Source organism: Myiozetetes cayanensis, unplaced genomic scaffold, assembly GCF_022539395.1.
Source record: "Myiozetetes cayanensis isolate MyiCay16 unplaced genomic scaffold, myiCay2020 scf5-8, whole genome shotgun sequence".
Taxonomy (NCBI): domain Eukaryota; kingdom Metazoa; phylum Chordata; class Aves; order Passeriformes; family Tyrannidae; genus Myiozetetes; species Myiozetetes cayanensis.
Window position 1 is genome coordinate 90,611,212 of NW_026087742.1, and position 24,847 is coordinate 90,636,058.

At 38.6% G+C, this 24,847-nt stretch overlaps 1 protein-coding gene across 1 annotated transcript in view; it reads left to right on the forward strand.

Moving 5' to 3' along the window:
* The window catches only part of RASA3 (RAS p21 protein activator 3), a 128,713-nt gene extending 104,577 nt beyond the window's left edge, over positions 1-24,136 (forward strand). The window contains exons 9-24 of the mRNA XM_050332966.1: positions 1,321-1,425; positions 1,925-2,081; positions 2,910-3,058; positions 4,947-5,061; positions 5,945-6,019; positions 6,879-7,002; positions 8,119-8,225; positions 8,844-8,921; positions 9,851-9,928; positions 10,475-10,548; positions 14,170-14,276; positions 15,208-15,290; positions 18,738-18,949; positions 19,708-19,811; positions 21,530-21,713; positions 22,307-24,136. Of these exons, the coding sequence (XP_050188923.1) occupies positions 1,321-1,425; positions 1,925-2,081; positions 2,910-3,058; positions 4,947-5,061; positions 5,945-6,019; positions 6,879-7,002; positions 8,119-8,225; positions 8,844-8,921; positions 9,851-9,928; positions 10,475-10,548; positions 14,170-14,276; positions 15,208-15,290; positions 18,738-18,949; positions 19,708-19,811; positions 21,530-21,713; positions 22,307-22,382 (1,828 nt within the window). The 3' untranslated portion in view covers positions 22,383-24,136. The remainder of the gene's footprint in view (positions 1-1,320; positions 1,426-1,924; positions 2,082-2,909; positions 3,059-4,946; positions 5,062-5,944; positions 6,020-6,878; positions 7,003-8,118; positions 8,226-8,843; positions 8,922-9,850; positions 9,929-10,474; positions 10,549-14,169; positions 14,277-15,207; positions 15,291-18,737; positions 18,950-19,707; positions 19,812-21,529; positions 21,714-22,306) is intronic.
* Positions 24,137-24,847: the final 711 nt, after the last annotated feature.

Genomic DNA, 24,847 nt, shown 5'->3' on the forward strand with positions numbered 1-24,847 from the left:
TGAGTTTTCAAAGAAGTTTTTTTTTTTCCTTTTGGAGCATTCTTGCCCTGCAGAAATACTGTCAAAATATCAGAGTTTGAAGAACTTGGCCTAGCAAATGTGCAATGTGAGATGATGGTATGTCTAGTGTATGATATTTGATGCATGAGACACTGCTGGCAGATACAAGGCTCAGAGTATATAAAAGCAGTGTCCTCTGCACTTGGATAAGATAGGATAAATCTTTAGCAAGGTCCTCAACATCCATGCTTTGACAAGTCTGCTATGACTTGCTTGAGACTAGGAAGGTTGTGTAAATATGTCCGTGATTTTTGGGGCACAATGACTTTGCACCTTATCAAAATTTAGGTTACTCTTCTAAAAATCATCATTATTAAAAAACCTGTATTTCTTCCTACGTGCCTTCCCCCCTGCCTCCCCAAAGATTATGCCACATTCAATCTGTCACTTAGCTGCAAAACAGTCAACTGAGCTTGTTTTATAATAAAAATGCCTTATAGAGGAAACCTTAAAATATGTACAGAAACCAGTACCTTAGAGTTTGAAACCCTTGCTTAGAGGTGGGTGTGGTAGCATTTATCTTCAAATTGATGGGTTAGACACCAGTACTTCTGCTTTGAATCTCAGTGCAGGTTTTTTTCCATCCCAGTGTTAAAGAGCGTAAGAAAGTATCATCTAGAGATACATACCAGAACTTTCCAAATGTGAGGGACCAAGTGCCAAAAATTGTGTAAGCTTCAGTCAATACATGGATTATGTGGAATGGTAGAAACTATCCTGAGGCTTTGAATATCTCTATAGAGCTAGTTTAGGTGCCCAAAATATGTAAGCTTGAGATAGTGAATCTTCCCAGGAGCTAGAGCGCTGGGAAGGACTGCGTAGACATTCAGCCTCATTCCATAAAGCTGCCACTTAGCTGCTGGTAATCCCAAACTAGACAGGGACTGACAGTATGGAGTCCTTAAATTTGCACTTTTTTCCCCTGGTGTCATTTTACCTGTATTTTTCCATTTCCTGGGATAGCCAAACTATCCCAGCCCTCCTAATCTTTATCAGTATGGATAGTGGAAACAGTGCAGTTGAGAAAAAGTTAATCTAAATGATTTTTCTCACTGGTGTTTCACGGAGGTGAATTACAAAGCTTCAGAAATCTAAGGTAAGGTTATCACTTTACTGTTTGGAAACCATTGCTGTACAGTTTTAAGTCTTTCTAACTCATAGCCTTGAGGGGAAAAAACCCAACAAATTTGGAGAAAAGGTTGGAATTATTTGTTTTTATTTTTAATTTATTATTAATGTTTTTATTTGTTTTTAATATAGGGTTGATCTTTGGAATGCCAGTAACCTGAAGTTTGGTGATGAGTTTCTAGGAGAACTGAGACTCCCTTTGAAATTTCTCCGACAGTCTAGTTCTTACGAAGCATGGTATTTGACATTTTTATTTTGGAGAATAAGTAGAAACGTATGTCTGCTCTGAAGACTTAAGAGTAATTACTGCTATGTGATAAAGTTTAAATGGATTTAATTTGTATCTTTTTTGTAAGCAAGCCAAAGTAATCTTAGCTAGTGTAAGAACAAGAAGTTTTGATAATGTGATTAGAGGTTTCAGTCTGCCTCTGTGTTGCATGTGGGAGTTCTAATGTGTTGTTTTTATGATATTATTTACTGCAATTCATCAGCAATGCCATGGTTTTAGTGTGTGGGGTTTTAATCATAACTACATAAAACTTATGTTCAGAACTTCCCATGTTGCAGTTGGTGCAAAATAGACTGGCAAACTTAGATAAAAACTCTGATTCAGAGCTCTCAAGGATTTGATAGATATATAAATACTCTGTGTGTCTGTACATTTTCTATATGTTCATGTATAGCCTGAGATAATCTTGTGTTTCAGCACAAACTTTGTCTTTTTTTTGCATATTAGGTATTTCCTGCAGCCCAGAGATAATGGTAACAAGTCATTAAAACCTGATGACCTGGGTTCCTTAAGGTTAAATGTGGTTTACACTGAGGACCATGTTTTTTCCTCAGACTATTACAGTCCACTTAGAGATGTCCTGCTGAAATCTGCAGATGTTGAGGTAATTTGCTTGTGCTGTTTGTTGTTTACCTGCAGATAAACAGGTAAACAACATCGCAGGGGTCTCTGAATGTTTGTCACTATCTTGCTGGCACCGTAGGTTTTAGTTACCAGAGAGGTCAGCTTTTTCTTCACATCTGAGAGCCTTGTTAAGCTTTGCATATACCTGGTGCTTGTTTTCAGTCCTTGCAGAGATCTTTATCTGCATGCAGTATGGTGGGTAAAGGCACACCCAGGAACACCAGTGGTTTTAGCAGCAGCATATTCTCTGTGACTTTTTAATTTTACATGTGAAAATGCAAAGTAAACTTCAGTTTGACCAGTTGTTTTCCTGTAGTGGAGAGGAACATGTTTGCTTGCATAATTGAGAAAAACCCAAACCAAGAACTATTCCTGAAGCGTCAGAGTTGGACCTTGTGTGCCCTTGTGTGTATTTTTAACAGTTGTAGCAGTGCTTTTATTTTTTCAGTGCAAGAACTGGGTTCTATACCAACTGAGACTTGAAATTGCGAAGGGTTAGATAGTTCTCTCACTTCACTTGCTTCCCAGGCAAGTGACATTCAGTGAAAAGACAGCCATTAAAAATGGGGGGGTGGGAGGGGGGAGAGACTGTACTGTAATAGTTTTTAAATTGCTGCCCTCTTACAGTCAGAACTTACAGCCCACAAAAACTGGGATGTAACATCACCTATGTTATGTACAGATGTTGGGTAACTGGCCATTGCAGCTGTTGTGTGGGGTTCAGCATTATGGAGCTAATGGTAAAAGAAAGAAAGGATGCTTGTTCTGGAAGGATTTCTCAAAGTTTTTATTTCTTTCCCCTGTTCAGCCTGTTTCAGCATCAGCTGCACACATTTTGGGTGAAGTTTGCAGAGAAAAACAGGAAGCAGCCATACCTCTTGTCAGGCTTTTCTTACACTATGGCAGAATTGTGCCTTTCATAAGTGCCATTGCAAATGCTGAAGTGAAGAGAACTCAGTAAGTACCAAAAACCAAGCTGCTATCAAAGATACCTGCTCTGCATTGGCTACTGCTAGGATCCTCCACTCAGTTTCTAGAATCATGCAATTTCAAAAGAAAATGTCAGATTTGTTCCTTCCCAGCTCAGTAGCAGAGTTCTTTATAAGTGCTTTCACTGCTCTCAAGATCTGGTGAGTTTGATTTTTTTGGAGGAATTCCCATCGGGTTTTGTGAAATCTACTTGCAAGACTATTGTAAGATCAAATGCAGGGATTTTCATTCTTCTCAGTCTTAAGTGTAGTTGGTGATAACTGAAATTCTACATTACCTTCAGCTGTTCATATGAAATCATTTTAGCTTTATCATGTGCAAGTAAATCATCTAGTGCTGAGCGTTTGTTGAATTTGTTCAAAACAAAAAGCAAGTTTCTTCCTAATAATGAATATTTAAGACAAGCTATATGTCTAATTTTTCCAGTTAGAAGATGAAGGAAAAAAGATGGGATTGGATTTGGCATGGGATAGCAGAAAACGAAGTTGGGTTGTTTTGGTTGCTTCTTTTAAGTCCCTTGTTTGACTTACAGTAGTGAACTATCAGCCCCCCAGTAAGATTTAGTGTTCACACCAGGCAGGTCCTAAAGAACATTTGTTGCCACAAGCCTTGTGCCTATGTAGTGATGCTCTTGACTAACAGTAGAAGAGACAATTGGGAGCTAATGGAAATGACAGATACCAAGTCTGCAGTAAGAGCTTCCTCTGTAGAAAATAAAGTCTTTGTGTGGGTTGGCTCTTTTCAAAGTGTCTGAGGGATCAAGTGTTTTCCTTCCTCTAGGTAGGTGTGTTTTTTCTGTACTGCAGGTTGGCTGAAAGAGCTTGGTTGCTGCAGTATGAGGAAATTTGCTGCTCTCTAGTCAGTCATGTTCCTGTGATAAAACAGCAAAGCTGGTGTTTGTTTTCAGGGCTTTGTGGCATTTGTAACAGGCAGTGAGCTTACTTTTTTTGTGAAACAAAATGATAAATCCAGCAAAATAATTCATCCTGTTATTCACTGCTTGTAAATGAGTACAATTGTAGTAAGCTGTAAACAACAGAAAAGATATCAGTGTATGTACAAGAGCAGGCAAATAACTTTATATCAAGGTTGATCTGTCACTAGGCACAAGGTTTGATGGTATGGGTTGTAGATGAGGTAATTGATTATGTACCTATTTGAATAACATAAATTGCTGTGCAAGGAATTGCAGGTACATGATAGTGCTGCTGGCTACAAATCACAGTGGCTGTATGTCTAGTACAAGGTGAATTCTGTGCAAAGGGCTTTTCAGGAAAACACGAGATGAGTCTGCATGACATCAGGTCTCAGGGCAGAACTGGGATCTGCACTGTGTTTAATAGTGTTATCAGAGAACAGTGCTCTAAGTCCTTCAGAAAAGATGACTGTGTTTTCTTCTCCCTCCCAGCTTACAAGTGTTTATTTTGTAGGTGGAAGTAGTAGGTCATGTGTAATGTCCGGTGTTGTTGTGAGACTGTAATCACTGCCTCCTTCCTTTAGTAAAACTAATGCTGTTCAGTAGGATGTGAAAACAGGTGATTTTCCCCCGTTTATGTGAACTCCTTTGATTTGGGCCTGCACGTTGCTGTGTGTTTGGGCAGTGCACTGAGCACACTGCACTAACACAAAGAAGATCTGTAGTCCCTCTGGACTTTGCATGACTACTGCTTTTCGGTTATACCCTGGAAGTGCACTGAATGCTGTGTGACTGCATTTAATGGCAGGCTGTGTTAAAGGGAGGTTTCGCTCATGTATTCAAACCCAGGTTTTCGTCACCTTTCACTGCTACTTTTATTTCCGTGTATTACCAGTTTATTACAAAGACACTGAATTAGAGAAAATTGTTCATTTCCAGAGATCCAAACACCATTTTCAGAGGAAACTCATTAACTTCCAAGTGCATTGACGAGACAATGAAACTGGCAGGGATGCATTACCTGCAAGTTACACTAAAGCCAATAATAGATGAGGTAAGAACAGTTTAGATTGTTTATTTGATAAAATATCCCTGTAAAGACCTCTAGGGAGCAAATACTGCTTATTACTTCCCATTTTAAGATGGCTTTATAGGAGTAATTCTTAGTAGTCTATTTCTACATTAAAATCCTGTGTGTTACTTTAGCCACAGCTGAGTCTCCTAACTCAGAAACAATTGGACTGTATTAAATGAAAAAGAAAATTTCTATTTATTAACCTAAATTACTCTGTTTTATAAAACCTAGCATATAGTGTTTCTGAGAAATTCATAAAGTAATAACTCAATGAATAAAGAATATATGTAACAGAAAGCTCCTGTAAAGCTATAAGTAACACATTTAATCCAATGGGTATAAAGGAATACAGTTATTCTTAGATAACTGTGCACGTGATGCATGTATTATAACAATGGTTTATTATCTATCCAGTCCAGAATGGTGAGTGTGGGTATTTTAGTGCAATAATTGGGCAATGCTTTCAGACCACAGACTTCCTTTAAATGATTTAGCAATTTCTTCAGCTCTTGTTGCTTTAGTGTTTCATCAGAAAGTGTCAAGTTTTAAAGAATATGGATATACTTCTGAAATTGACTATTTTGGAAAAATAGGGCTTTTCTTGAAGAGCTTTGCTTGCAAAAGTCTAAAGAAAATTTCTGCATTTCAGTTGAAGTAAAGGGTAGAACTAATTGATGCTTCTGCTTTTTGGAAAAAAAGATCACATAATTTACTTTTGATGCATTGTCAAAAGGAAAAATACTGTTTATAAAATTGGCTTTTGCCTTTTACCTCAAAAAAACCTAAGAATTATGCTTTTTGCAAAACTTTTTCTACTTCTAGATAAATTTATATATTTATTGTTCAATATATTTTTTTCTAGATCTGCCAGGTCCATAAACCTTGTGAAATTGATCCTGTGAAATTAAAAGATGGTGAAAACCTGGAAAATAACAGGGTATGCATTAGATTTTTGAAGACAATCTCTGTTTACACTGTCAAGTTTAACTGAGGTTCTCCGACATTGGATTTTGCAAATAATTTTGTCATTCATTAGAATACAGTGCAGGCTTTCTTAGCACCACCCCTGTAATTGTTTTACAACAGCTTTATACTATTCTATAAACCTGTAGAAAATTAATCACTTCTGCCGCTGCCCTTGAGGACAAGGATGACTCAGCCTGTGGCTAGACTGGAGGAAATGAGGCTCAGGGGGCCTTATCTTTCTTTACAACGACCTGAAAGGAGGTTGTAGCAAGGTAGGGTTTGGCCTCTTCTCCCACCAAGTGACAAAATGAGAGGAAATGGCCTCAAGTTGTGTCAGGGGAGGTTTAGAGTGGATATTGGGAAAAATTTCTCCACTGTAAGGGTGTTCAGATATTGAAGCAGGCTGCTTAGGGAAGTGGTGGAATCACCATCCCTGGAAATTTTCAAGAGGCATGTGATTGTGGCAGCTGGGGACATGGTTTATTGGTGGACTTGTTTTTGCTGGGTTAATGATTGAACTCGATGATCTGAGAGGTCTTTCCCAGTTTTAATGATTTTGTGATTCTGCTGATGATGTAGAAAATGGTGCTATGGGAAGGAATAATGCCATAAAGAGATATAATTATAATGTTTGGTTTTGATAGGAATGATATTGTTACTCTTTACATTTACCAAATAGAGTATAATTGAGTGTGAGATTTTTTCCACAGTGTATGATGTTGAAAGTGGCAATCTTTTAATGATGCCATTATGAATAAAACCAGGAATAGTGCCACTTGCCACAGCAGAAACTTACGCTAATTTTGTCATACGTCTTTACACTTTTTCAGGAAAATTTGAGGCAATATGTTGATCGCATTTTTACTGTAATTACAAAATCTGGTGTAAGCTGCCCTACAGTGATGTGCGATATTTTCTTCTCACTGAGAGAATCAGCTGCCAAACGTTTTCAAGGTGAGTTTCTATATATTGTTTTATTTTATGTAATTGATAGCTTTTGAACACAGGTGCAGTCTGTGTTTACTAAATCCCTGATGGATTTAGTAACTGAACAGCAGCTTATCTAAAGTATGATTTGGAGCGTGTGTTAATGCAGATTTTTCATTGTTTATTCATTCCACAAAGAATATGACTTTTAATGATAGTTTGAATTTTTTTCTTAAACATCTTTTAGAGGAAAACAGCGTTTAAAAAGATCATTATGAATGTGTTTGAGTTCAGGTTTTGCAGAGTATACTCAGTTTGCAAATATTCAGGGTTTTGTAATGGCTCATTTTGCAGACTCCATGCAGCAGAATTACTTTCTCCTCATATGTCAATCTGTAATAAAGGCCACTCTATAAATTGGAGTTATTGCAAACTCATTGCCCTAGAAGCCCATGTGCTGCAAAGGTTTTCTGGCTGTCAAGAGAGAATTCTTTCCACTCCCTCCTAGATGTTTTGGCTCTGAGAGTGAGTGGGAATATAAAACTGGAATTGGGCAAAACAGCTGACCTATGTATTTTCAGGAAGGGAAGCAGGTTACAGTAAGGAAGTTTTAGAGTAATAAAAATTCAGCTTTTAAACAATCACTCTGGAGTAGAAAAGCTCAAGCAAAAAAAACCCACTGTACTGTCACACAGTTTATGTTAAATAAACAGTGTGTTTTTGGTAACTACAAACTGGAATAGATACATAAGGAGTCTGTACAGCACTTCTACTCAGGGCTATAACTAGATAACTGAGAGTTGGCCTCTGTGCTGAACATTTCATAAACTGTGTAAATTATTCACCTTACTTCAGTGCATAGATAGCAGATGTTTGTATGAAATCAAAAGTGAATAGTGTTCTCCCTGTAGCTTGTATCGTGAACCCAATTCTTTTTTTAAAAAGGCTGTCATTAACATTTCCTTGGTTTAGGCAAGATGATCTCTGGTTCCAAATCCTTTATCATCAGTTAATCCTGTAACTCACAAATATATACATTTCCAGCACATGCTTGAGTTAGCTTTCTGAAGGCTTTCTGATAATTTCAGGAGGTTTTTAAGGAAGGATTATTGAAATGCTGAGTAGAGGTCTTTTGTTAAATAGGTGACCCAGATGTGAGGTATACAGCTGTCAGCAGCTTTATTTTCCTGAGATTCTTTGCTCCTGCCATTCTTTCTCCAAACCTCTTTCAGCTTACACCACACCATCCAGTAAGTACTGTATCAATTTTTTTTTCTAGCTATGTTTACAGTTCTGTCACCACAGTCTGTATATTTTGATTCTTTCTTTAATTCTTTTAATAGCCTTTAGGAAAAGTACCTTTGTTAGTTCAAAGATCTTGAATGTGAAGTATATGTTGAATGGCTGTGTATGTGTAGAACTTGGGAGATATGGGAAGACCAGTGAAATTTAGGGACAAAAAAGATAGAGGGTCTAAACCACAGTGGAAAAGATGGACATTGCTTCATTTTTGCTGCCCTATGTTAATGTTTGATTGTCAGCAGTGTTGGAAATGTTTTGGAGACTTTTAAGTAGTTTTTCTTATTGGAAGTGGGAAGGACATGAGCAGTCTTCAGGAAACCTCTGGTTTTGTTTTGCGAGTGATTGCTTTTGTGTCTCAGATCAGTAGAGTAGCTATGAAGAATGATGGCTTAAGAGTTAAAAACCTTTTTTTAAAAAAGGCAACTTTTTTCCTTTATTGTTTTATTGGTCCTTTCTAATTTTATGTTACTTTTCTGCAAGTGAAATAAGAAAGAAGAAATATAGTTTACCCTCTTCTATTCTATATTTTAAATAGCTAGTCCATATAATGTTGTTCTCCTTCCTAGGATCCTCAGACTTCTCGAACTTTGACACTTATCTCTAAAACCATTCAAACACTAGGCAGCTTATCAAAATCTAAATCTGTAAGTATGCCATTTTCATTTAAAGGCTTAATTTGGGAAAGTGATTTTTTTTTTGTTCTTTTATCACTAATTATAATTAAACCTTCAAAATGCTTGAGTTGCACCAGGCTTATGCAAAACTCGTTATGTTTGCTTTGATTATAAGCCTCTCATGCTCAGAGGAAAACTAAATCTCTCTTAATCTGAACTAGATTTCAGTAAAGCAAAATTGTGTGACCAACCTAGAAGTCTGTTTCAAAGCTTTTCATTCCTTCCATCTGGAAGAAAGAAAGTGATCTGGAGAATCTGTGAAGTTCTCTACTTGTCTGTGGTGCATGATTAGCAGCTCAGTGGGGCTTATGGATTGTTTCAGCATTTTAAAACTCAACTGAGAAGAATTCACCCAATAAGGGGAAGGGCTGTACTTTTCATTCCAGTTCAGTTTTCTGTCCGTCCATTGTGAGATTAGATCTAGATGCCCTACTCTGGATGTTTGATTGAAATAAGTGTACCTAAAGCACCACACTGCTATAACCACTGATAATTTGGGGTTGTTAGTGGTCTGGTTAGAGTTCACACAGGCAACTGTAGGTGACTGTGTACCTCAATTATGAATCCTTTGGAACAGTAGAATTCCCTTTCTCACACTTCTTGTCAGCTTCTTTTAGGAGAAAGATTAAAAACCAAAGAAGAATTTTGAAGGTTTTTGAATAATGCATTAGTAACTTAAGCAACTGAACATTTGAAATGCATTCTGCTACCTTTTTGAAATAAAAACTTAGTACTACTGAATGTGTGCTGTATAACATGATAATTGCTTATTTTACCTCTGACCAGGAAAAAACCCTGTCTTATCAGCACTGGCTTTCCTCCTGACCTACTGCTGTTAACAATAATATTTTCTGTATAAACTGTATCATGATATGCCTGGTTTTGGCTTTGTATTTCAGGCCAATTTCAAGGAATCTTACATGGCTACATTTTATGACTATTTCAATGAGCAGAAATATGCAGATGCAGTAAAAAATGTAAGTAATGCATATGAATGTTCTGAAAATCCTGCTGTGTTGCTGAAGCTGAAGCTTGGAAACCTCGAATGTAATACATACTGTTAGTAAACCAGGAAATGTGCTGAAAAAAGCAGACTCCTGATAACTGTAACATACAAGAAACTTTTATCAAATTATATGCATGTCAGTACCAGAATCTCTTTGGATGTATTCATACTTAGTAATTAGGTTGGATTAATAAGATGCTGCTTAGAGTTGAGATTTGTGTGCTTTGTAGCATGCTGCAGATCTGTGATGAAAAGTCCAAAAGCAAGTGAAAGATAAGTATAACAAAGCAGCACAAGAAGTGTTGATCATCTGCAGTTTTTCTGCTTAAGAGCATTTGTGCTATTTTTAGTTTACAATCCAGGAAACCACCTAAATTCCTCAAGCTTCTGCCGTTACCTTCTGTTTAACTACTTTTACAATACTTTCTGTAGCTCTGTGCTGTACAAATGTTAAAGATTTTTTTTTGGGGTGATGTGGTCCTACCATTTTTATAACTGCTTTTTGTTCACCTCTTAGTTTCTAGATCTAATTTCATCTTCAGGAAGAAGAGATCACAAGAGCATAGAGCAGCCTATATTGCTTAAAGAAGGGTAAGTATGCATGTGCAACAAAACCCTCTACTTGTGCGTTTGCCACCATTCTAAGGCAGCTGTCTTTTCTTTTGCCACCTCTATTCCATCCATGCATTCAGAGAAGAATGTAGGAAAATTCTTGTGTTGCTGTTTCTGCTCTCTGTTGTTGCTATAGCTGATTTTAATGTATTTTCATTTGCTTTAAACGTCTTAATTTAATTGTGTTTTGAAATAAGTGGAAGGAAGAGAAGCCTGTAGAACTTAATTAGCTCAGCTAAGGCAAAATAAACTTAAATCAGCATTGTATTAAAATCATGTTGATTTTTTTTCCTGAACTCCAGTGAATAAAAACTGTAAAATTCCAGTGTGAAGGCAGATACTGAATATCTTAACAAGGGCAAAGCCTGCATATGGAATTTTCTTTTGCTGCCCTATAAGATCCATATGCTAACCATTATCATGGCCATTTCAAGGAAAATTTGAGATGCACTTGGAACAGTTTCTCGCTGTAGTACCTTTCCTTTTTTGGGAAGCATGTTCCATATGCTGTATTAGTTTTAGATACCAATTGACATTTTTTGTTACAAAACTGAGTAGTTAAGATCATCAGAGTGCACTGTGGAAACAGCTTGTTTGAGCTGGGAGGAGGCAAGTAAAGAAATCCAAATTCTTCTCAGCACTGAGTAAACTGAAATACTGCTTGAAAGTGAGCTTTCATGGTAATGCAAAAACTAGATATTTGGTGAAAACATGACTACCTCATCCAGTTAACCTCGACAGTTCACTTTACTTCTCTGATAAGCATCTGTCCCTAGAAGCAATTTTGTCTATTTTAATTCTGTACATACATTTATCATTCTTTTGTTTTTCAAAATAAATTTATAGTTTGTAACATTTTCCCTCTAACTCTAAAACATTTTTTCTGCCTCTGTCTTTCTTTTGCTCCTGTCTGATTTTTTTCTGTCTTTTCTTGCTCGGCCTGTGGCTGCTGTTGTAAGGACTCTTAAACTAACAGTAAAGAAAGTTGATGGTAATAGTTCATGCAGGTAAGATGGTAGAGGCAGTTGCTGCTTTGCTGTAGCTACTGGCTGACAGCATGTCCTGTGCAGCAGTAGACTTGTCTGACTTAAATTTGGGGAGAAAGTACTCTGTTTAACAGTCCTGAAATACCTGTGTAAACCCAGCAGAGAACAATTTTATTATCTATTTCTTGATGTTGACCTTTTTTTTTTTCCTTAAAACAAAAATATGCTGTAAATAGAGGAAAAAGGAGTTTTATCTGTAAGCAGAGGCTCCAAGAAGCACTGTATGGATCCTGATGAACTCACTGGAAGTGATTAAGAAGAAACCACACATTTTCTAGGCACTTCTTTAGTAGTATTCATGCAAATTGTTCTCAAGGTTAAGGAGTGGCCTTCAGCAGTCTATTTTTCCTAATTCTTTGCATTATTGTCATATCATGGGAACTGGGTGGGAATTTTCACAAGTCTTTGATTTGATTCTTCTCTGGATTGAATGGCTGTTTAGTGGGATTTCTGTTTGCCTTTGCAATGTTTTTACATGCATATGTACTTTTGAATGAATGTGCACTACCAAAGATTAGGCATAGGCACTTGGGCTTGCTGACATCAGTCTTGCCATCACTGCCTAACAGCTGCCTGCCTGGTTCTTTTCAAAAGGAAGAGAATTAAAAGGAGAACTAGTTGTTTTTGTAGGTGAAAAGGGCACGTTGATGCTTCCAAGCAAGGCTAAGGCAGATCCAGACTCAGGTCTACCATAAGTATGAGAAGAAACAGAATCTCCAAGCAACTCGTACTTGAAATGGGTTTTGTTTGGAACTTTTTCTCCCTTTGTGCTTCTATTTACTCTGACTTCTGACACATTCTCCAATTGTTAAAAACAAAGAACTTGTAACTTCTGTTACTTTGACTGCTTTACCTGTTTTTGGAAAATAAGAGCACGTTCTTCTTGTGGCTATGTCAATCATGAAGAATTTAATTAGGAATGTGCTCTTAGCTCTGCCGTATGCAGTTTGTGTTTTTCAAAGAGGGGAGGCTCTGTAGGAGTTTTCAATCTGAAGTCACCATTTAAGTGTTGGCATGAGAAGGACGAGAAACTAACTTGAAGAGTATGTTGTCCTGCCCAAGGATATCAGTTCTTCCTTTGCAATTTGCCTTAACCTTGATATATGAAGGCTACTGCCAGTGGGGTTGGGTGATGACCTAAATCACATGGTTTAATTCAATATTTTCCAAGTATTCCAGGATTAAGGACCAAGGCAGTAACTGTCTGACCATTTTAAGAAGAGGTGTGTAACTATAACCAGTTAAAAAAAATCTGTTGCTGTTTACAGTCCTTGTCAGCTTTTGCCCACACAACTCAGAATGAGCATCAGGCACCAGCCTAGCTGGTTACAAAACAGTTAAGCACTGAAGGAGCTTGGGTTTCTGTTTGAGCTTTAAGCAGACCTGCAGTTTGGTCAGATGTATTGTAGTTGTTTCTGACTGAAGATACCAGAAGCAAGAAGCAGTATTAGCTGTTCTAAGCATTTTAGCTCTGCTATTGAAAATCTTCAACCAAGTAATTGACTGTTCTCTCTGTGTGCTCGTTGTGCCTTCCTACTTGATAAAAACTACTCTCTAATAAGTAGTTCTTACTCACTCTATACAGTTCTGTATTTGGCACAATAATTAATGTAATGTGTAGAGTAGCTGTTATCAACTTTACTGCATATGCATACACGTTTTTATCCATCAAAAATTATGCTGAGCAGTCTGAAGTCACTAGGCTTTCCAAAGTCACCTTGAAGCTTTTGGATTGATTTAGTGGATTTTAGAAAGGTGGTGAATGCATTGTAGTTTCTTATAAACTCATTTAAGTTTGAAATAAATTAAAACTGACAACTCACTAAATGAACACCTCTCATCTGCAAAAAAAAAAAAAAGGGGAGGGGATATCTAGCTTTCAGCCATCAGATTACTCTGTGTGTTACAGAAAACATGTTTCCAACTGCAGCATCAATGTGAAATTGCAATGAAACTGTGGAACATCCTGATTTTGTTTCTAGAGCTTGAGAGTGATTAAAGCATGCAAGGATACAGTCCCTCTTCTCCAGAGGCTTTACACCTGCCTTTTAATTACTAAACATATTCCATACTTTTTGAGCTTTCTTACAGCTTTTAAAAAAACCCAAAACAATAAAGCTTGTGGAGTCAACAGGTCAAGCTTAGCAGAGCAGTACTAACCATATTCTGCTTTTTTCTGCTGTACTAGGAAACTGTTTGGCTGTATTTATAACTGCAGCAACAACACAAATTGCAGTTAAGCCAACTAACAAGAGCCCCTATGTAGACTACAAGTCAAGTTTCATGTCTTGCCCCTTATCTAGATGTGAAGAAAGGACAGACTTGAATAACATGCACTTAATCTACCCAAATGTGACTCCTTTCCTTGCCAGGACAAGACCTCAATAATTAGAAAAGTGTCCCCTCCTTAAGCTTTGCAAGTGCCATAACATGCCTGTGTGTATGGATATATACATCTCTATGCATAAATGTGTATTCTATATCTATGCATATATTTATATGCATGTACAAATAAAATCTGGTGTATTGTAACAATTGGTGTCCTGTTTACTAGGTTCATGATCAAGAGAGCACAGGGAAGAAAACGATTTGGTATGAAAAACTTCAAGAAGAGATGGTTTCGCCTGACAAACCATGAGTTTACCTATCAGAAAAGCAAAGGTAACAAAGGTTTGCCAGTCTTCTTCTGATATATAATAGTGAAGAGTAAACATAAGAATTGTGTAGGAACAGAAGGCTGAGATCTAGATCTGTAATTGTAGAAGGTAACAGTGCAGGCAAGTCTGTCAGCCTGTATGTTCTTGCCAGTTTTTTTAGGATGTCTGTATGGACTGTTAGAGAAGCTTCTTGGATAGCCAAGTACCCTGTAAGTTAGTGAAGTATTTGATGGCATTTGTGTAATATCAACATCATTTGTAGGTTTCATGGTTGCCAGTAGATTGTCCTAGAAAGCAAAACTTGCAAACTTTACACTGGGATTTGGGTTTGTAGTAAACATTCTCAGGTGCATTTCAGCTTGTTCTCATAAATTCTGTAGCACTGGCACAACTGGATGCAGTACACAAGGATTTGCCTGGAACCTTTGAACTTTTAAAATGTGTTCATTTAATGTTGCCTAATAGCAAGGATTTTGCTTTTTGAAAATTGCTCCTATCTGTTCAGTAATACACAACAAATACCACTTCCTTCCATCGTAGGGAGTAGACAGATAAGGAAACATGTTGAGATCATGCCAGTCATTATTTCACACTCGACTTTGAGATCTTACATCACCACCATCCACATAGTTCAGTTCAGCTGACAGGAATGATTTCTTTCATTGTCACCTTCTCAGTAAATACACTGCATCCTGCTGCAGTAGTCAGTTTCTGAGAGGTTTGTTAGTGTAAGGTAGTGCAGCTGAAAACAGGAATGAACTTAAGATAATACTTAAGGACCATGCTAGCAAATCCCTGCTGCGGGGAAGATTTTTCCTCTTTTTTTTGTGCAGTCAAAGTGATCTTCAGAGAAGAATCAGCCCTTAGAATAAGGGCAGAAGGTGAAGCTGAATTGTGAATAAGTTGCTCATTATCTGTGTCTGTGTGTTCTGCAGGTGATCACCCTCTGTGTAGCATTCCAATTGAAAACATTCTGGCAGTGGAAAGACTGGAGGAGGAATCCTTTAAAATGAAAAATGTAAGTAGGTCATCTTCATTAATATATTTGTTAGGCTGCTCTAGATCCACCAGCCTAATCACCTTTTTCCCTTCTGTAACCTGGATTGAATTTCTATTGAAAGATGTACAAGCACAGCTGCTTGTTCTGTATATAGTAGCAGGAGTTTCCAAAAGTACAGCCCATTCAGATTCTTAACAGCCCAGTCAGCAGTCTTTGGATTTCGTGATCTGCAGCACGCTCAGTCCTGACCGCTGCTGATCAGCTGTCTGGGCTCCGTAATGTCAGACACAGGTAAGATGATCGAGTCCCTGCCCTTTCTGTCAGACCTCCCTGTTGGGAGGGATCTGGCTGCTTATAATTGTGAAGGATCATAACTTCTTTATTAGCTATCAGGTTTCTTTACTGGTTAATGAAAGTACATATAAGTGTGTGTATATAAATATACGTTTAATTTGGGTTAGGTCACAAGTCAGAAGAACATCTGTGCTGTGCTAGTATGGTTTACCATTTTGATTGAGACATTAAGAAATAAAATACAGCTGTATTTCTCATGCATGGAACACTACCACCAACTTTTGTATGCAAGACATACCAGCCATTGTGTAGGAACAGAGCTGATCAGTTTGGGTGATGTTGGGAGCCATACACCTCTGCCTGTAAAGCTGTATTTAAAAATAAGCAAAAAAACCAGCTCAATGTTTTTTCCAGTTCTAAACTGGATGCATCTACTACAGACTTCTTCATACCCATAAGTGCTTGTTACTTCTAGTTTTTTCTGCCTTTTGGTCCTTCCTGCCATCTCTTCTGCTTCTGGGCACTATGCAGGGTAGTGCTCAAATCTGCCCTAGATACTAGGTTCCTCAAAAAACAGCTCTTCGTTAAAGAGAAATACAATTCTAGGCTCCTTGGTATTTTCCCAGTTTCACGTATTATTTTGGTAGCATACCTCTCTCTGTTTAAACCTCTGTTAAAAAGTTTCAGTTCCACCTGCTTCTCAAACATGTCTCAGTTGTACTGTAGTTTGCTTTGGTGTTTATCACTCAACTACATAGGCAAAACTGAACCAAGCTGCAAAGTAATTCTCAAGCTATCAGAAGGCAGCTGTAACATGTGATGAACTGTTGCCAGCTGTACTCTGCAGTGACTTGACTGAACTAAAAGCAGCCACATAGTTGAGATAAAACTCACTGTCTGTCGAGAGGAACTGAGCTATAATTCTGTAACTTATGCTGTGTCTACTGAGCTAGACTGAGCATCCAAAATATGTCTGTATTGTGAAGATTCATTATGGGAAAAATATACCCTTATTGTTGACATCAGAAGTTGTACTATTTTGATTGCTTAAATTCAGTATTACCTATGAAATGAAGGTGACTACATCTGTTCTGGAAAGTAAGGTTCAGAGTCTTTCCATAAGCAGTAAGATTACCACCTTCTTGTGCTAATATATTCCTACTTTTTCTTGCCCTACATAAATAGAATACTGCAGCAAGAACAGAATTCTCAAAACACCACAGCAGATGTATTTGCAATGGATATTCCATCATGGGTGCTAAATGCGATTAAAGATTCCTGTTTTCTATAAATATTCTCTATGAATTTGTGCTCTGAATTGCATCAAGCATGTCTTTCTCACTCATGATAAATCTGCCTGTCTGGCAGTAAGGCCAGTAGCCTTCATCGTTCTTAAGCACAGTTTGGGGGGGATGTGAGGGTGGCTTTAAGTACTGTTCAGGTCTTCTGTCTTGTTCAAGAGGCAGCTGATGGTTTTGGTAGAGTAAAGGTCTTGCAACCACTTGAAATTCTTGACTTGGTTGTGGGCTTCTCATTAACAGTTGCCATGTGTTAGTTCACTTCTGTTGGTATCCTCTTACACAAAGCCATACTCCTTAAATCTGTTCCTTTGTTGCAATGCAGGAGGCTCCATTTACTCCAGCACAACATTAAAATTCTTTTCGCTATAGTTTTGTATTAATAGAGGGTTGAGCTGCACGCTCCCATCTTCCTCGTTCTTCCTTCCCTTCTTCCCAGACTCAAATTGACATTTATGTCCTGAAAAGTTATATTAGAAGGACTCTCTTAGGCAGTGCTGGACTAGTCACACAGAGCAGCTCCTACATGGCCATTGTGTGTTGTGACGTTCTAATTATTGTCTGACGCATTTACGGATACTAGATCCAGCAAAAGGGCTGTTGGAGTTTTCCCTTTTCTGCTAGAAGAGACACTGTGGTTAAAAAAGCCCTATTTGTTGACCAAGTAGCAAGTATATTTGTACGCTATTTCAAAGGATGTTACACAGAAAAGTGTCACAAAGGAAGGATTGTACTTAGTACCAGTCTGCAACATTCTCCTGACCAGCTAGATGCAGAATTCAGGCCAATGTGTCAGGTCTTTGTAATAGATAAAGGTCAATTTCAGTTTTGGTGTGGGTTTTGTTCTGTGTTGTGGTTGTCTGGTGGTTTGTTTATATGTTTTTGTTGTTTTGGGTTTTTTTGTGTGTGGGTGTGCCTCTCTGGTTTTCTTTCTTTTTTGAAAATTATATTCCATATGATATGGGCAAGGTAATGTCTAATCATTTGAATAATCAAATGAAGAAGTAGAGGGGGAAGGATAATTTAGGAATACCTCAGAGAGAGAAGAAAACGCATTAAAATCAAGTATTTGCAGAAGCTAGAGGAAATGAAAATGGTTGATATTTGTCTTTCCAAAATTTGCAGTTAAGTTCACTAACTTGAGCTTAATGCATGATCAGTGTAATCAAGCAATAAGGCTGTGCATCAAAAACTTGCTTTTTCAAGAGGAGGAAACTAAATGCCATTTTAGGTTGCAGGCTGTTTTGAACAGGCTGGAGAGCTCTAGTTTAGATTTTCAATGCCCAACCCATAATACAGAACTAATGTGTAATTATGTGAACTACCTGATGTTCAATTAAAGAGAAACACTATTGCTGGGATCTTCTAATAGGAGCTATAGTTGGCAACAGAAGCATGGAAGTTATTAAAAGGCAAGAGTCACACTGAAATAGGTATTACAAGGACTAGAGAAATAGCAATGTTAAAGCAAAGCTGTTCACTAAGGCTGCATCCAAACTCTTGATTTTCTCTTTCCTGTCTCCTGCTGACTGGCATTTCCTTTCAGGCCAGCACTGGGTTTCTCTGTCAGCCTTCCAAAACTTGAAGCTGCAGCGTTACTAAAATTGCATCCCCGAGGCTGACAACAAATCTTGTTGAGGCCCAACCAGCAAACTGATATTAGCTGTTTGTAAATCATCCCCTACAGGAATGGTATCTTACTCCTTGTACCACGTGAAAGGTCTTGTTCTTTTAAGGACACATTTGCTGCTTGGTTTTGTGTCAAAATCTATTTATCAGTGCATTCTTTTAGTATACTGTGTTTGTCCTCTGATAAATCTTCACTCTGAGTCCAGTCTTAGGTTCACGGATTCATTCTGTGGCTTATTTGCAGATGTTCCAGGTGATCCAACCTGAAAGAAGAGTCCTATATATCCAAGCAAATAATTGTGTGGAGGCCAAGGACTGGATTGATATCCTCACCAAAGTCAGCCAGTGCAACAAGAAGCGCCTCACAGTCTACCATCCCTCTGCCTATCTTAATGGCCACTGGCTTTGCTGTAAAGCTACTGCAGACAATACTCCTGGCTGCACACCCTGCACAGGGTAAGGATTGATAACGTGCCAGCAGTCTGGGTCCTGCCCTGGGTGGTGTCTCTGCAGGGTGACTTGCAGGTGTGCAGTTAGCAAGAAGATCTGCCGGGTGTGCAGGTGTCGTGGTGGTTTCAGAGGCCGTTTTTATTGGTGTTTCTGATACTGTCAGTGTCAGCATGTCTTGGTCAAAATCTTGACATTTTAGAGTTAAAGGACAGTGATGGGAGTTGACTATGGGATAAGATACGTTGGTTCTGATTCACCCATCGTTGGTAAAATCCCTTCAGTGTCCTGTTTGCAAATTCCTGGGACAATCATGTGCTGACAGATTTAGTTCTGAAGTTTTTCTAAGGGGCCAATTCATGCTCTCTGATAAATGAAGGCATGCTGTCTGGTTTGTAGGAAATAGTTTTCATCTAAACAGAGAAGTAACAAGTCTGTAGTCTCAGAATGTAAGACCTTGGATGGTTGGAAGTTCAGTGCTTTGGCTCCTCCATCTGGTTATAGGAGTCTAATTCACCAAAATGTCTGGAGATTGAAACAGTCTTTCAAGTTAGACTGAAAGCATGCTGGATAAATACAGGCATAAAGAAATTTGAACTTTTCTGCTTCTTCTTTGGGGGAATATAGAAAGTTTTGAGTTCTATTGCACACAATCTGTTGGCTTTCATGAGTATTCACTTTTACTTTCTTTCCTGTTAAGTGCGCTTTTTTTGCCATAATATACTGTTTAGCATATAACTTCTGCCTCTCTTCTTGATGCCTTGCAGAGGCCTGCCAGCAAATATACAACTGGACATAGATGGAGATAGAGAAACTGAGCGCATCTACTCTCTTTTCAACTTGTATATGCCAAAACTGGAGAAAATGCAAGGTGAGAATGAAAGGTCATTCCATCTCCAATACACTTACAAAAGCAAAAATACCCATGAAATGTTCTAGCTAGACTAGCCTTGCAAGTCACATCCAAAAACACAGTGGCCATTTCCTTTGTTTCCCCTTCTGTTGTCTTGAGGCCATTGTGTGAATTATTTTTGGTGCAGTGTGCAGTCTCATGGTCTGTTAAAAGTTCTTTGCGTAATAACAGTTGTTTGAAATATGGTCTTAACTGCATCATCCTAAAATAGCATAGACACAGAGCATTGCTTGGATGCTCTGAATTGACAAATCACAGCCAGCACTGAACCAGAGGTTTACTGATCCTGACTAGTAGCAAAGTTGAGGTTTCAGTGGAATATGGTTTTGTGTTACCAGAAGTCATGTGCACATTCCTCAGTTCACATCCCAAGAACAGGCTGGATACAAATGGTTTCTTCAGGAAGGCTCTTCTGGAATTACCTGTCAAGGATAACCTGTGGATGTCTGTGAAATGTTGAAAAGTGGAGTTTTGTCTGGGAAACCCTCAGGAACTGAGGAGAGCAGAGATGTGATGTGAAGGATAAAAGAAAAAAGAGGCAGCAGAGGAAGTCAGTACTAGCAGGCATGCCAAGAAAAGTATCCAGTGTACATGGTGCCAGACTTGAAATCCCAGTTTAGCACAGGGAGTGGTGGGGAAGCCTTCACTGTGGCACTGATCTTTAAATAGGACTTCATTTTATAATATGAGATAAGCCAATGGTGTCAAACACACAGATTGGAAAGCACTTTAATCTGTTCCTGGCTGCTGTGCAATTGCAAACTTAAGGTCACCACCACTTCCGAGCTGTCTGAACCCGTGCCCAGCTTTCCCCTGTTCCGAATCCTCATTGCCAGAGCCAGCATCGGGTTTCGGCACTGGGGAGAAGGACGCAGGTCTGGTGCAGACAGTGCAGCAAGGGCAAGGGAATTTGAAAGCTGGAACTGAGGCAGCAATAAAGCTAGGAAGCTAGGGAAAAAGAGAGACAAAGCAAAATATTATCTTTCCCCTTCTAATACTCTCGGCTACAGTGCAGGAGTAGATCACACAAGGGATATGTTACAATTGTACACATGTAGTCAGTGTCCATATATCTTAACCAGGAAGGCTCCCTGTTAAGATCAGAAAGTAGTGTAACTTTCACCTTTGGATATCTCATAAAGAAGGCAGTAATCATGGCGTGTTATGCTTATATGTATTGTATGAATCTTTTAGGGGTAACGTGGTAAAATATGACTCCTTCAGCCTGTAATGGTTTGGAATTCAGTCTGTACTTGCTGCTTAGGGATGGAACCTGTCACAAGTGAATACTTGACTCTGCCACTGTGCTGCAAGGTTGGCCTGCTCAGAGTCAGGCCTGTGTCAGTTTCCAAACTCTGCATGGGGTACTGCTAAGTGGTCATTGACAGGAAAGCATCGCCTGGGCACTGAAGGACAACTTCCCACCAAGCCACTTGCTGCCCTTTCTGTATGAGATGAGGAGGAGGGAACAGGCACAGGACAAGCTTCTGTGCCTACCAGCAACCCAGCAAAAGGACAGAGAACTTGTGTAGATGTCAGCCACAGTTCTGTGGTGGTCATAGAGAAGCAAACCAAGCAACTGTATGAACCCCAGAATGGAGTATTTTTAGTCTGCATGTGTTGCTCTTTTCCCTGCTGCCTGATATCTATTCCTGTACTTTATTTTTTTTCTCCAGAGGCCTGTGGCAGCAAATCTGTGTATGATGGACCTGAAGAGGAAGAATATTCTACATTCATCATTGATGACCCTAAGGAGACGTATAAAACACTAAAGCTGATTATTGAAGGTGTTGCAACTTTAGAGCAGGAGCATGCTCAGTATAAGAGGGATAAATTTAAGAAGACAAAGTATGGAAGCCAGTAAGTACAATGGGTTGTTGAAACAGGGGAACAATCCTGAGAAATGGTATTTCCCTTGATTATGTTCTGGCCTTCACCATATTTTGTCCAAAAAAGATCCTGCAAATACATGCGAAGTAGGACTGTGACTTAGGATTGATATCACAAGATTTTAAAGAACTGTCAGGAATTTTTAAATGCTTGGTTTTTATGCAGTTTCATTAATTTTAAGAAACGTGTGGGTTTGTTAGATTGTTGTTTTTAAAATTTGAACATCAGCTAAGTTGAACATGAGCACTTAGTAACAGAAGATAAATGCATTTACCAGCCTATCTTGGAGAATTGGTTTAAAAATGGGAAGAGTGGCTGATACAACCACATGAATCTATTTTGTGTACACATAAATAAAGCATTCTTCATATAGCTGACAAAAAAGAGGATCAAATCGATCAGTCAGTTCTTCTAGGTGAAGTAAGATGCAGCATTATCATTACAATTACCATTTTGAAAATCATACTTGGGGAAAAAGTTTTGTCTGTTCCACTTTCTGCTCTGAGATTTTCATATCCTGACAGAAAACTCTATAGTAGTTTTCTTCTTATTATTTTTTTTAGGGAACATCCCATTGGTGACAAGAGCTTCCAGACGTACATCAGGCAACAGTCAGAGATCTCAGCACATTCCATATGAAGTACAAAGGAAATCACAGGACAGTGCTGAAGGGTTGATCAGTGAAGCTAAACAGCAAAACAAAAGGGAAGCCACACATGTAGCAAAACGTATGGATAAGTGTCAAGCTTACAAACTTTGAGACTTGGTAAACGTATTCTCTTTTCAAGAAACTGTTATAATATTTGCTATGCACTTTATTCATCTGGTTATTGACAGATGATAAAACTCTGCCTTCTAGGCAGTTGTTGTCATGTGTATTTTTGAATTTGCTTTGGTTTCTTGGAATCTAGTGATCAGTTCAATGATCAAGGTGTGTGGACTTCATCTTGACAACTCCCATGCAATTCCTTATGTTTTGGAAACCAAGCATGCTGCTAATATGCAGCATTTTCTAGAATGGTTGTTTGTTACTGTTTTTTGTTCCTGATTAATGTATATTATGCCACACCCCTGCGTGCTCTCTTAGGAAAAGCGTAGTAACAGTTTACTTTTAATGCCTGCATTTAGAAAAGAAGCAGAGAAAAAACCCTCTGGTGTAATCTCTTGCATTGTAGCTTGTATTCTGAACAGGCCAAGGAGAAGGCCTTTTGTTTTTACAGCAGCGTAATTTTTGCTAACCGTGCACAGTTTTTAATAGAAATTCAGATCTGAATGGTACTCTTGATATTTTTGAGATACTAAGTCATTTCTCCAGGCACATTCAGCAGACTGGTCTTGAAGATGCAATCTCAGCGGTATAATAAAACTGACTGTCATAAATATGAGTAAGAAAGAAATGAACTCGTGTGTCTCTTATGCAGTCCAGTGAACGGTAATCTTTGAAAGTCTGCCAACTGAAAGGCAAAGTAAGCTGATTTTGATGACCTTTTACCACCACAGTGAGAATAGAATACAGATCTGGCAGATGAGACGCGCTGATTCCCGGGCACAAAAGCGATCAAGATGGGTTTTCTCTGAAAGGATGTTTATGCACTGGAGTCCACGCTATCCTAGTACCACTTGCTTTTCTGGAAAATGGATTTCTACTTTTCCAAAAATGTTTTTAAATACTTTTTAAAAGAGGTTTGTTAAAGGATATTTAGTATATTAACACACATAATGGTAACTTGTTAATATTCTGAGGGTAGTGAAAATGGAACGAGCTGTGTATCTCACTAATACCAACAAAAGTCATTAAGGAGGGGAATAAAGATCTGCTAAATATAAAATACATATTTATGTATGCTGTTTAGTTGTACACCGTATTTTTTCTCTGTGTAAGGATCTGATAAGCAAACATCTAGTTTTGATGGCTTGGAAGCCTGCATGATGGACTTTAGGTCTCTGTGGGGTAGGACCTAGTACTGGTTTTAAACTGAATTGGATCAGAAAGCATTGAACTATTAGTTTAATGTGAAGATGTCTGTGTCTTTGCTTCAAGTGTTACAGAGTAATTCTTAATTGTGTCCTCATTGCATCTGACATGATTTAAGATGGCTGAAGTACTTTGAATGCCTCTATTTGTTAGTGATGCTCTTAGGAATGAGGTTTTCTTTTTGTTTGCATATATGGTAGACCACCTCCTAGTAGATGATATATGATCTTTTACTCATTTTCACCCAGCAGACTGGGGAAAGGGAAGTAATGCGAAGATGCATTTTGGACTCCAAGCTTTTAGCTGCCATGAACTGCAATTTTTAACATGTATTTGTAACTTAATATTGTTTATAAAATACTAATGACCTGTAATGTGTGTTCTACTTGCCAATTAAAAGAAATGTTTTATTTCTGAACACCGTGTCCACATTTGGAGTCTGTTTAAATTCACACTGGCCACCAGTGTGCCTGCTGGCACAGCATCTGCTGTCTAGAGTTGGACCAGGGATGGAGATCTTGTGAGTGTAAACCAATCTCTGGGCTGCTGAGTTCCATCCTTTCTCCTCTTCCCATCCCCACCCACCCTTTTCTTGTCAGTGTTGCACGCAGTGAGCCGGATCAGGCACCTGAGCCAGCCATAAACTGCTCTAGCGAAGAAAGCAGTTACTGTTCAGTTAGATCAGCGTTTTGAACTGGTTCTTTGTGTTACTGTGCAGCTGTTGCTGCTGCAAGGGAGGAGTGAGACCATATTAAAAGAACAGTAGGAAAGAACTGAGAACACAACACTCTTCATGCATATTGATTGGCTCATGGACCTATGGACCCACTACTCTTCTGATTAGGACCTGTTCTGTGGCAAAACCATGGACATGCTGAGGTTTGTGCAAGTCAGACTTCTGGAGCTTACCAGTCCTCTCTGGATACTCACGTGCATTGAGCTTTGGCTCTGAGATGTTGTGTGACAAGCTGCACACACTGGTTCTGTTGGGGAATGTTTGCAGAAAAGCTGGGAAACAGCCCCTCCAGAATAGAAAGCTGTTGACTTGCTCATTCAGGGTGTGTTCATTCAGTTTATGTTTGGGGTTAGTTCCACCACTGTAGCAGGTGCTGTCTCCAGAACACAGGCA